This window comes from Protomyctophum parallelum, assembly GCF_964188405.1.
Source record: "Protomyctophum parallelum genome assembly, chromosome: 19".
Lineage (NCBI taxonomy): Eukaryota > Metazoa > Chordata > Actinopteri > Myctophiformes > Myctophidae > Protomyctophum > Protomyctophum parallelum.
Genome location: NC_139717.1, coordinates 16,005,077 through 16,018,725, shown reverse-complemented (window position 1 = coordinate 16,018,725; position 13,649 = coordinate 16,005,077). Strand labels below are relative to the sequence as shown.

Sequence of the window (13,649 nt, the reverse complement as noted above, 5' to 3'; positions counted from 1 at the left end):
TTGCTTGTTGACACTTCCAAACAAATATTGCATTAGTGCAATTCTTTAACTAAAGACCTATGTTTGTGGTTTAATTACTTTTATCCTTGCTTAATTCTCTAATCAATCTCCCTGTGTTACAGAGACAAAAATGGCTGACGCCTTATCCCAGAATACCGATGTCACGGTACGGTCTCTGTTACCTCTAGTAATGATGATTTTTATCACCGGATCATCATACCCTAAGGTCCTTCTTATAAAAGTACTTCATGTGCTAAAATTAATCACAGAATTTGTACTAACAACACTTGATTCAAAACCATTAGAGAAAGCAACGCAGAATTATATTAATGATAATCCTAAAGAATTGAACCAATTTCCCTCTCCAGCTCTCAAAGATAAATGTGATCCCACGTGCCCTTTGACACTGGAGAAGGAATGTCTAAAGCAGCCACAACAAGTGGATGAGGTACAAAGTAACCAGACTGCCAATGACAGATTTATTTCTGCATTAAATATGGTACTGAACACCAACGAAAACCTTAAGGTCCAAATGGAAGATATACAAAAATCAATTACCTACTTTAATGTCGTCACTAAAGAGACAGTAGCTCAAATAGCTAAATTAAAACAAAGTATTGATTTAATTAAAAGTCAAAAGCATGAAAATGAACAACTTACGATTAAGAGTAATCAACAACAAGAAGATATTATTTTACTTAAGAGCCAGATTCCTAAAAAGCCATTAAACCTTCCCAGGTTTGAAACAGAATCTGATTCTGATCAAACTGATGTTGAGTTGTTAAGAGATATTAACCTCTTTCGTAAAGGTCATTCAAAAGGAACCACAGGACACCAGATCCCTAAAAAGCCATTAAAACTCCTAGCTGTCAATTCTGAGATTCAGACAGGCCAGGCCCCCAAAACATACTGTGAGGCCTTGAAAGTTTTACCTGACAAACCAGATGTTTTACCTGACATCACAGTGTCTCTTCAAAGTGTTCCTTTTGAAAAAGTAACTACCAACTTATTAGACAAAATAGCACATCATATTCCCAGGTTTGAAACAACATCTGACAATTGCGATATCGTTGGGTATTTAAGAGATATCGACTACTTTCTTAAAGGTTATTCAGATGTAACCACAGGACACAAAGTCCAACTTATCGGTATGTCCTCTAGCTCTGAGGTACGACGATTTATTGAACGTCAACCGTCGGATGTTGTTGAAAACTATGATGCTCTGTCACAGAGTCTCATTGGGGAATATAAAGTCCACAAGTTGGAGGGAATATCTGCCGCCCTTTCCCTAAGACAAAAGAAAGGTGAACGTCCTAGCACCTTTTTTGGTCGCTTGAGGAGAGCTTGGTTTTCAGATGAGAACACTATTGATATGGAGGAAGATCAAACATTTAAATCAGTCTTTCTAGATCGACTTGATACAAGCATCAGACCTGGTGTCCGAGACAACACGGACAGAAATATGTCCAGCAGTAAATTAAGAACGGTCGCTGACCGAATTTATAATAATGATCTTATTGACATGGCTTGGGAAAATAATACCAACCAGTCTCACCCACAGGAAGGTCACAGCGTTCCTGCAGTTGTGAGCTCACCTGTCCTATCCAGACGGAAAAAGAAAGCTTTGCTAAATGCTGATAAACAGCATTGGCTCTCAAATACTCCTGCGGAAAGATCTGTGGACTGGCGACTGAGGTCTGATGCGTGAATAAAGTCTATCCTCTCATGCTAAATTACTAGTGATAGTTCATAAATTAAAAGTAACCAATGGAATAAAAACTAAAACCTGTGTTATTATGCTAATCGATACTTGGACTATAACCTATAGCATTTTTACCCTGTCAAATTGATTCACTGACAAAACATAAACCTGCAAACTATTATGCATTTGGGGCTCCCTATACGTGTATGTCCTCAGATATACCAGAACAGCTGCTGGCATATTATGACAGGCATTCCAAATATTTTCATAAATCAAGGTATCATCAGTAACCTTTGACCTCTTGATTTTGAAATGGGGGGGTCTTTGCATATAACTTTGTGAATCTCCTTCAAAGGAGATATGCTGCTTTATGTTGTTAAAATGAGTCCTTAGACTAGCACTAGTCAACTTAGTAACACAGTACTTCCAAATACCACTTTGTTACTCTGTCACTTAGAATTAATTGCAAACTGAACGGAGTTAACTTAGTTTTTCTGTAACTCTGTTTTACAGACCGCGTCGAGACATCTGCCATTGGGGGATGTATTTTTATTTATTTTTATAAGTTGCTATTGGCTCTCAAGATATCTACCTATCGCCCAAAGTAGTCAACTTCCATAGAAACCTTATGTTTGGTATTCACTGGTTAATAAGCTAGTAGCCTACAGGGTGGAAACTGATCCACCAATCAATATTAAACTATTACCTCCTACACTATGCCCCATAGGTTTCAACTTTTCAAGTACTGAAATAACCACCGGCCTGCATGTTGCATGTCCCTGGCTGGTGCATGTTTCTTAAGTATAGGTAGGAACCCCAAGGAATGACCCTCCATATAGAAGTTTGGGGAAGAATTCTCAGCTTTGACCCAACCAGTCAACATAATTCCTTCCTTTCTTTTCTTTATTTTCTTTCCTTTATTTTCTTTCTTTTATTCAAACTTAGTGTAGTCCCCCTATACTCCACTCTACACAACTACTGTGGAAATAGGAAATCCCCATTTCCTTATAGGGTAGACTAACACTCAGAATAAAACCCCAGTATTGTTTATAATATACTGCATGCCTGGTTTTTACTCCTTTGAATAATAAGTCTATGTCTACTTATAATCTCAGGATATTTTCATTAATGAAATCAAATTATGGATCAGTAGCATTAACATACTATAGGCGTAGCATAGAGATATGTTCTTATGCCATGAATTTGCTAACATGATCTATTGCTTCCCTGAGTTCATTGATTGTGCTTTTATCAACTAAGTTTCATAATCAAAACATCACCAGTAACCTTTGATCTTTTATTATGAAATGGGGGATTTGTAGTAGATATGGGGTATAAAGGCACAATTAAGCTATCGCATCCAGCTATACCACATACAGCATTGGATGACATCTAATGAACATCATGTGAAGTGATTTCTCTCTTCCATACTGACACCACATGGACAAGCATGTAAGCAGAGAAGCCGGACAGATATAGGCCTACAGAGGGGTCTGCTGACCTTTTGACCCTCAAGAATGGTCTCAATTCCTGCACCAGTGGCATACTTTGTGTGCACAAAGGTACACTAAAACTGTCCAATTCCAGACATTGGCCTTCATGTTCATAGGTACAAGGAAGGAAATCTATTTGATTTGTTTCCTACAGACTCAGAGACTCAGGTCCAAGGGATACCCTTGTACCATAAAGACTTGATTCCATTTTAGATGGATTATGTATCATAAAGACTTGATTCCATATCAGCTGGATTAAGTGTCATAAAGACTTGATTGCATTTCAGCTGGATAAAGTGTCATCGCCACAGATCACACCCTGACTTTGGATGTCAAAGGTTGAATGTTCCACTCAGTCACAAAAGCATTCATTCACAATTCCTTAACCATCAATTGGGAATATGACATTCACTGTACAATAAATGTAGATTCATACATGTGTGCAGATTGTGTGTTATGTGAAATCTGAAGCCATGAAAAATGCATGCGTACACCCTTTCCCAAAATGAACTTCAAAGAAATATTGCATCACGAAAACATGTTGACGAAGTCTGGAAATGTCACGAGACATCTCAATGTCTCCATCTTGCAAAGAGAGTGACAGACAGAGTAACTGAGCCCAACGAAGAGAACTATATATATTTGGAGAGGCAGACAGAAAAAACTAGGATTAGTGGAGTCCATGAAGACCGGATGAAGGGAGAGGAGAGGAAAGGACGTCTGATGAGAGGGTCTTGGCCACAACGCTACACAGACCAGCTCCAGAAGACAGGATAGAGGGAGAGACCAAGGAGCCAGAAGGATGAGATGGGTCTACACAGACCAGCTCCCGACGCTCTTACCTGAGCGTCCCAGGCAGTCCCAGGCGATCCCAGGCACTACATCGACAAGCCCAGGGGTTATAGCCAAATCGAACCCCTGCCGCTGCCACTCCACCTCTCTCCCTCAGAAGACCGACGACCCCAGTCTGCCTCTCTCTCTCAAGCTCTCAACAAAGCCAACACTCAGGAAAGTGATTGCATTTACATCAGGTTTCTAAGTTCATGGCAAAAGAACATTACCTATCATATAGATATTTCATTATCATTTGATTTGTTTCTTCAATTCTATTTTGAACCTGTATTAACCCTTGTTTAAGAAATCGTTTGATTATTGTTCTACTAAGTTTGTCTATTAGCTTAGGTGTGGAAATAAATTGATTCATTTTTTAAAAACAAGTCTATTATTTGCTCAAGAGTTGAACTGGTTTTTGACACATGCAAAGTAAGAAAGGCTATGTAATGGAAAAGACCTCTTACCTTCAGATTCCATAGATTTATTAAGATAAAATAATAATTGATTATTTTATAATCTTTTAATCGTTATATTAGTGGTTTAACTTAAAGGCTAAATACAAATCAATCTGGTGCTTATTCCTAAGCTCATTTCACTGGTGCCCCTTCTTAAATTCAGATTGATTTTGAGTCTTAATTTTGAACTTATAATTCATATTTTTATAATTATGAATTACACTAATATAAAGTCTACCGGATTAAATATAACAGCCATACATACTACACATGTCAAAGGACCCCCAAATTGACACTTAATTAGCCCCATTTGAAAAGATATGCCAGGGACCCCCCATAAGAGAAGGGTTTTTTTACCGCTGTAGCAGTGATTCTCAACCCGTTTCATTTCAAGGACCCCCAGTTTGACATGCATTTAATGGCATTTATATCTCTGGGACCCCCAATTTGTATTGTAAAATCAATGTTAATTTTACTCCGTACAAATGGAACCAGAGTTACAGACCCATAAGGGTCCATTTGGTTCCAAACTAGCATTTAGCTGGGGACCCCCTGGAACTCCCTCAAGTCAGCATGGCTGCATGCACCATGTGACAAAAATGTATATATACTGTTACTGTATATACATTATATATTTCATTTTCTTAATGCTTTCATTGCTATAGCCTGAGCGGTGTTGAGATTGGTTGTACACTGTACAGTGTTTAGGATATTAATATTAACCCTTATGTAATGTAATTGCGACCAAAGGTTGCATTTACTATGAAAACCTGCATCTCCCGTCCATTAGTTAGTTAGTCACCCACGTCTCCATATTATGGCATCGCGCCTCGTGACATTTCGTGACATCATGGAGACCCGTAGATCTCCATATATGGTTGTTGTGTGTGTGTGTGTGTGTGTGTGTGTGTGTGTGTGTGTGTGTGTGTGTGTGTGTGTGTGTGTGTGTGTGTGTGTGTGTGTGTGTGTGTGTGTGTGTGTGTGTGTGTGTGTGTGCGCGCCTGCGCCTGTGCGTGTCATGACTCATGAGCTCAATGCAGCGATACGAAGACACACTTGTGTGTCATTTCTATTTTCTAGGAGGTTGTCTCTCCATTTGATCGGCATTCCATCTGCACGGCTGTTTGTTCACCTTCCTCCTGCACGGCCTCGGGTGGCTCCCCCTGTGAAAACCATTTCCATTCCATTTAGGCCAGAGGGCTTGACATTAACTCTAATATCTTTAATACGTTGTTTAGCGATGATGTTTTGTTTTGGTATTTGACAGCTTTTCGTGTCTGTCCAGTCCACATACTTTGTCCTATAGACAAATTCACAGAGGCTTGCCTGGCTGCGGCCATAACTGAGGTGTACCATTAACCCATTCTGACCGGGCACCCATTTTGGTGTCGGCATCATGTTATGCTTTATCTATTGAAAAAATAGCAGATCTACAAGCTCATATCGCGCCACCGAGTGGCGCGATACGAGCTTGTAGGTCTGCTATTTTTTGAAAAATCGAAGAGCGACTGACATTTCTAGAATCTGATCTCAGGTCAGAATGGGTTCATCAGACCAGTGTGTGTCCGGTGGAAACCTCGTTATGAATCTGATCTCAGGTCAGAATGGGTTAAGCGCAGCAGCACTGATTCGCTACACCTGGCCTACGGAGCACCTGCTCCATGGATTACACCTCAGTAATGGCCGCGCCCAGGGCACCCCTCTGTGAATTCAAACACATTATGGTGTTTGAAACATTATGTTATAATTTAGCAGATCTACAAGCAGATCTACAAGCTCATAGCACGCCACCGAGTGGCGCGCTACGAGCTTGTAGATCTGCTATTTTTGAAGAATCGTGAAAATATTTCTTTCCAAAAACTGGAGGATTTAGAAGATTATTTTTTTATTTCGAGGTCAGGCCTAAATGGGTTAAACAGCACCCCCTGTGAAATATCCCTAATGTGTGCGCGTGTGTGTGTGTGTGTGTGCGTGTGTGTGCGTGCATGCGTCCGTGCGTGTGCATGCGTCCGTGCGTGCATGCGCGCAAATCTATAGGAAGTGCAGGGCCGCCGCGGTGCTGATGGACCCAGAGATGGAGGAGGGCCAGCGGAGGGAACGCTACGAACGCATCCAGACCTTCCAGCTGCTCCGGGAGACGGTGCTGGAGCACCGCAGGCAGGAGCGTCTCCACAGGACACATGTGAAGAGACAGCAGCTGGACATGTACGACAGCATGCAGGTCAGTTGGTGGTTAGAGGCTCGCGTATAGCCAGACGGCAATCTCCGAATACTATATAGAGTCTGGAACTATACACCTCCCGAAATCCGAGTAAGGAAGCTGCCGTTGTCGTTTCACGAGACTATATCTTATTTTATTTGCGCGACGAAACGGAAGTGGGGAGGAGGACGCTTCACTTCCGCTTTATAATGTACTCATGATCAGAGCTTCCGTTGCTCCAGACTGTATGACGAAAGCATTTATATTGTACTCATGATCAGAGCTTCCGTTGCTCCAGACTGTATGACGGAAGCATTTATATTGTACTCATGATCAGAGCTTCCGTTGCTCCAGACTGTATGACGGAAGCATTTATAATGTACTCATGATCAGAGCTTCCGTTGCTCCAGACTGTATGACGGAAGCATTTATATTGTACTCATGATCAGAGCTTCCGTTGCTCCAGACTGTATGACGAAAGCATGTATATTGTACTCATGATCAAAGCTTCCGTTGCTCCAGACTGTATGATGAAAGCATTTATATTGTACTCATGATCAAAGCTTCCGTTGCTCCAGACTGTATGATGAAAGCATTTATATTGTACTCATGATCAGAGCTTCCGTTGCTCCAGACTGTATGACGGAAGCATTTATATTGTACTCATGATCGGAGCTTCCGTTGCTCCAGACTGTATGATGGAAGCATTTATATTTTGCTCATGATCGGAGCTTCCGTTGCTCCAGACTGTATGACGGAAGCATTTATATTTTGCTCATGGTCGGAGCTTCCGTTGCTCCAGACTGTATGACGGAAGCATTTATATTTTGCTCATGATCAGCGCTTCCGTTGCTCCAGACTGTATGACGGAAGCATTTATATTTTGCTCATGATCAGAGCTTCCGTTGCTCCAGACTGTATGACGGAAGCATTTATATTGTACTCATGATCAGAGCTTCCGTTGCTCCAGACTGTATGACGGAAGCATTTATATTGTACTCATGATCAGAGCTTCCGTTGCTCCAGACTGTATGACGGAAGCATTTATATTGTACTCATGATCAGAGCTTCCGTTGCTCCAGACTGTATGACGGAAGCATTTATATTGTACTCATGATCAGAGCTTCCGTTGCTCCAGACTGTATGACGGAAGCATTTATATTGTACTCATGATCAGAGCTTCCGTTGCTCCAGACTGTATGACGGAAGCATTTATATTGTACTCATGATCAGAGCTTCCGTTGCTCCAGACTGTATGACGGAAGCATTTATATTGTACTCATGATCAGAGCTTCCGTTGCTCCAGACTGTATGACGGACTGTGTAAATTGTGAGAGGCAACGGTCTGGCAACGTGAGACTAGTAGTCAGTGGTGGAAAAAGCACGGTAATGAAGAAACACTGTTAACAAGTTAAAAGTCCAGAATTCTAAATGTATTTGAGTAAAAGTGCAAAAGTATTTGGTATCAACAGGCCTGAAGTGGTTAATGTATGTTTTGTAATTATAATAATAATAACCATACATCAAAATTGGACTTAGTTTGCACTTTCCACCACTGATGGAGGTCTGCTAAAGCTACAGCTCTAGTATAGAGAGAGACATACTGTATATACAGTATATGTAGGGAGACAGGAATGCTTGGCGTATGGAAATGTTCTGGAGGGAAGTCATGTACAGTACAGTATATACTGTACCGTCACGCTGCGGTCAGGAGTTCTTCTGACAAGGAACAGAGCGCTACAGTACATCTGTGCTGACACCCTGTCTCCTGGCTTTGTTCTATATAAACAATAATATTTTGAGAGAGGACAGACACGTTAATGGTAATAAAGTGCTTTTGAAAACTGGATTTGTTTTGTCCAGCTCGGTGATTACTGCGATTAGTGAGTAACAAGTTACAACGAAGAAAAAACAAAACCTAATCCTCCCACAGAATGGCGCCATGAACCCCCCTACCCTCACCCTCCAGAAAATCGACACTGACACAGGCTCAAAATCAGTTGAAAACTGTATATCTAATGTATCTCCATACCTCTCCTCCTCTCATCATCATCAAACACGGAAGTTATGCAGGAGTGGCAAAAAACTACTTTCTGACCTTCACAGCCCATGCATCCAAACATAAAAGTCCTGTCTGATTGCATGAAAGAACGTTAAACAACGTTAAACTGCCTGTTGCTTTGCCACTCGATGTGCCATTCACTTTAAGCATGCGCATATACCCTCTATAGGTGGCCGTGCATCGGCGGCGCGAGGAGTTCTTAGCCGCGCGCGAGGCATTCCGCTGCCGCCAGCTCGGCGGCACCACCGCCGCGGCGAAGACACCGGCGGAGGATCAGGCTGTGGAGGTCATCACGCGGCGGCAGGCCGAGCTGGAGAACGTAGCCACCGCCGCCGCTCAGCAATCTGTCAAACCAAGCAAAGCTGACCGCAAGAAGAAGTGACGGCCATCCGTTCAGACTTGGACGTATCCTGAGCCCTTCCTCGTCTGCCTCGCCTGTCCCTGCAATCCTTCTGTTGGAACATTGATTATAAAACACATTTAGACCTGACGTCGAAATTTTTAAAAACAATCTTCTAAATCATGACAATTTTCTGAAGGATTTGAGACACATTTTAACGATTTTTCAAAAATAGCAGACCTACAAGCTCGTAGCATGCCACTCGGTGGCGCGCTATGAGCTTGTAGATCTGCTATTTTTCAATAGCTAAATTATAACATAATGTTTAAAACACCAAAAGGGGTTCCCGCTCAAAATGGGATAAAACACATTTAGTTCTCCTACAACAGAGAGATACAAGATGAGAAACAACATGAAGTCACAGCAGATGGAAACATTTCACACGACATTCTTAACCCATTCTGACCTGAGATCAGATTCTAAAAATGTCTTCTACATCCTGACAGTTTTCTGAAAAAGCTATGTTTCTATGTCAGTCGTTCTTCGATTTTTCAAAAATAGCAGACCTACAAGCTCGTAGATCTGCTATTTTTCAATAGCTAAAGCATAACATAAGGCTAACACCAAAAGAGGTTCCCGCCTAAAATGGGTTAATGCAACTTGTGTGTACAGTATGTGTGCAATGCAATTTGGCCTGGTTTTAAAACTGTTATTATTATTTTTAAATAGCTTTATTTATAGGATGTTCTAGTATAAATGGTAAATGCACAATTTAACTTAAAGTTAAAATGGACATAAGAATAAAATGGTATAATGACCCTTAGTAAGATTAAGGGGTTTTAGTGTATTCAAACCAGACATTAACCAGACTATTGGTCTGGTTAATACAATACAATTGATTTGACAAATGTAGGTTACTTACCACACATCCAAGTATCTCTGTAAACATGATGAATTACAATCAGATCAAGAGAAAGTGTCTATTCTTTTCCAGAAACCACAGTACACAGGAACAAAAAAACAAATACAAAAAAGCCATGTCATAGGAAAACACGCATTATCACTTCCAGTAGAAACAAGTCAAGAAAGGGTGAATTCAATAAAAGTGGACCAGGCCTTTATACGTTTTTGGCACAACAGATACAAATCTGTTATACCTGAGCTTTTCTAATGGTATGAAGGATGGCTCATACTTTGTGAATTTGGAGGTTTATCGGATTTCCAATTTTTTTACGCTAAAATCTTCCAACAAAAACAAAACAAAACAAAAAACATGGAATTCAAGAAGGCCATTTGTTACCGCAGTCATGTAAACATCTGTGGCTCTGCTGTTGCGAGGGCAATGCCCTAACCATGTTATCTGCGATATATTGCTTTGATTTTTAAGACGCTTGTCTGCTTGTATTCCAGTCATCTTTTGTTTCCGTGAAGGTCATCGTATTGACCGTGGCATGACTAGAGGCCAACGCTTTGCTAGACTTGCGGACAGATCGAACCTCAGCAATCCGATCAAATATCTGACCAATGCAGTCTCGTGCGCGGGTCGTTGCAATACAACTTGTTTCATTCCTGTCCCCAGGGACACATACATACCACAGGCTCCATAATATGTTCCAGCTGGGATAGAACCTGAACCTGTCCATCACCATAACTCTCATCAAATGTCTTTGGTTTAAGTAAATGGACCGTTAAATACACGCTTCGGCCTTCAATATACACAAAACTGCTGATCAGTGCGTGGCTCCTGTCAAACGAAGCTGATCGGTTAATGCAAATGCCCTCTATCTCTGCTCTGTGTTTGGAGAGGGTCCATTTGGTCTCTGTCCCACTGTGTGTGAGTCAGCTGATCCTGAGCAATGGGCAACTAAATTGAAAATGAAAGGGCAGAGGGTGCCATCTAGTGGTGTTGCACGGTCATAAATTCTCATTATCTTCTCTCATTCAGAGACCTCCACTATGCTGTTTTCAAGGTTGACAATAATGAATAGTTCAATTTTGTGCCTGCACTGCAGCGAAGGGAAATTATCATTAATGTGTGTGGCCATATGAGATGGAATAGTCATTGTTATTTTGTGCCCACTTCCGTTTGTGTGTGTGTGTGTGTGTGTGTGTGTGTGTGTGTGTGTGTGTGTGTGTGTGTGTGTGTGTGTGTGTGTGTGTGTGTGTGTGTGTGTGTGTGTGTGTGTGTGCGCTTGCGTGCATGTGTGCGTGGGGCTGTGCATACCAAGAAATGCCTTCCCTTTTGTTTTATTTCCTTACAGATGACATTAGGTTACTTACTGTAACCTAACTCAAAAACTGAGGCCAAGCTAAATATCCTTGCAACTACATGTACAGATCAAGTTAGCCTTTAGCACAATTTGTACTTCTTACCAGGGTGTCAATGGCTCAGTCTCAGGGGTAGAGTGGCCGGATGTCAACCGTGAGGTTCCCAGTTCGATCCCGGGCTCCCCCAGAGCTACTGTCGAAGTGAGGCAAGACGCTGAACCCCCAATTGCTCCCGGTGTGCAGGTTGGTGCCTTGCATGGTTTCAGCCGCCATCAGTGTACGAATGGGTGAATGTAAAGCACCATCTACGACAAAAGCGCTATATAAAAGCACCACGGTGCCACATGCGTCAAAAATAGCCAATCTCTATTAGCTCTCAAAGCGTCTTGCGGATGCAAAGAGTTGTGAGGTGGTACATTAGTCTCAGTGTGTGTGTGGGGAGGGGGAGCACATTGTGCTTCCAGGTTCCGTGCAGGTCTGTCGGGCCTCATCTAGCCAGACTGCTTGTCCTCTTGCAGCCACATGACGGAGGTAAAGCACAGCTTTGTTCCCAAAGCCAAGCATTAATTGGCTACTCTATACTTCACTCATTTCATTCCTCCTAGAATATTAGTTGTTTGTTTGTTTCTATAATGCCTCCCTTTGTCACTGTGCATGTGTGCATGAGTCAAAGCTGTGTGTGCGTTAGCCTCGATACCCAGGCTTTCATTTCGTCTGCGCGAAAGATGAAAGCCTGGAAAAAGCTGTGGGCTGAACCAGTCTAAAAGTGGGAGTCAACCCTTCCGGGTGGGCGTCGCTCTAAATGATGTGACGTAGCGCTGCACTAGGGGGGAGAGGAGGGGCCGGGGGTGACGGACAGATCGATGAGATCCAATCAGGGTGCGCGCATTTCTGAGGCGCGACTCGCCCCTCTAGACCAGAAATGTCTCTGCTTAGGTCAGGCTATGTGTGCGTTAACAGAGAGGCTGTTTGATAATTGGACAAATGTTGGCTTGTGGTTCGATGAAGCGACAGAATAAAACTCTGCCTTGAACTCGGAAGGCCTCTTGCATCGCATGTGCGCGTGCCTACTATGCCGTCCTAGTGTGTACAATATGGTTTCTGAATAGTGCTACAGAAAAGGATGATGAAATCAGCTGAAACGGAATAGTGCACGTCAACTCAGCAGAGCCCTCCAACGGCTCCAAGCCTGAGTAATGCGTATTGTTTGAAAAGTGGTTGACCTTGGGTTCACGCTTTCTTTTTTGCCGAGAGCTGCCGAATCATACATCTCTACACGGCACAAAACTAAGTATATATCGGGCATTATAAGTCCATTTGGGAATTGTTATACACACACACACACACACACAAAGATTTATTTATTTTTGAGCGGTGCCTACGCTCCATTACGCAGTTTTGTATGTCCATAAGTCTGTCCCTATGTGTACATTTCTGTCCATAGAACAAACGGAACCAGTAGTGTCGAGGTGCTGACCACAGGAGATAAAACTTTGACATAAGAAAAGAGGCCGCACAGCTCGTGGTCACGATGCTGTAAACTTTTTAATAAACCAACGTTTCGGTAAGCACGTTGCCTTCTTCAGGGTATGACATGTCTTTCCAAGCACGGACAGCTGCAACACCTAAAGTGGCCAGTAGAGTACAGCACAGTGTAAAGTGGCACAGAGTGCACCACAGTAGAGCCCTGGGCGCATTCTGGGGACCCCCCACACGTTAACTTTGTCATTTCTCAAAGGTTTTTTTCCTTTGTACAGTACACTACAATACAGTATACAGAGTTGCACCGCTCAGTTCACACAGGTGTGTGGTTTTTTTTTTTGCTCAACACACAGACAGTAGTGTCTCTGTAATGTTTGTCGCTGTTCTCTTCCCCACCCCTGGCAAGGGTGGTCCTGCTGTAGGTGGTAGACTGCCTACAGTACGTGTCTTCGAGGACGAGGGACATTTTGGACAGAGGCCTGCCACCACTGACCACTGTGTGGCTCGGGCTCGGCGCCGATGATAGGAGGGCATTGTACCAAAGCCTTGAAGTTGATGGAACGACCACACCGGTGGCAATAAAGGTGAGAGCTCACACGTTGACACAGCGCTTTACTGCAGTAATCCAACACCATCTCTCTCTCTCTGTCGCCAAGCTGGATGACACCCAGTCGAACAGACACAGAAATGCTGACCTGGTTGTGCAGCTTCCTCCATCTACTGTAACCTCACTGTTTCACCCTCCCTTGTTTTCCTTTTCCTACTCCTCCTCATCGCAGCCTTCAAAGCAGAAGTTTCTGCAGACTCCAGGGG

The 13,649-nt window shown here is 42.6% G+C and overlaps 1 protein-coding gene across 1 annotated transcript in view; it reads left to right on the top strand.

Moving 5' to 3' along the window:
* adgb (androglobin) overlaps positions 1–9,128 on the top strand; it is a gene marked incomplete at its 3' end in the record, with an annotated part of 101,039 nt that extends 91,911 nt beyond the window's left edge. The window contains exons 36-37 of the mRNA XM_083790445.1: positions 6,522–6,705; positions 8,916–9,128. Coding sequence (XP_083646571.1) covers positions 6,522–6,705; positions 8,916–9,128 — 397 coding nt within the window. The remainder of the gene's footprint in view (positions 1–6,521; positions 6,706–8,915) is intronic.
* Between the last annotated feature and the right edge of the window lie 4,521 nt (positions 9,129–13,649).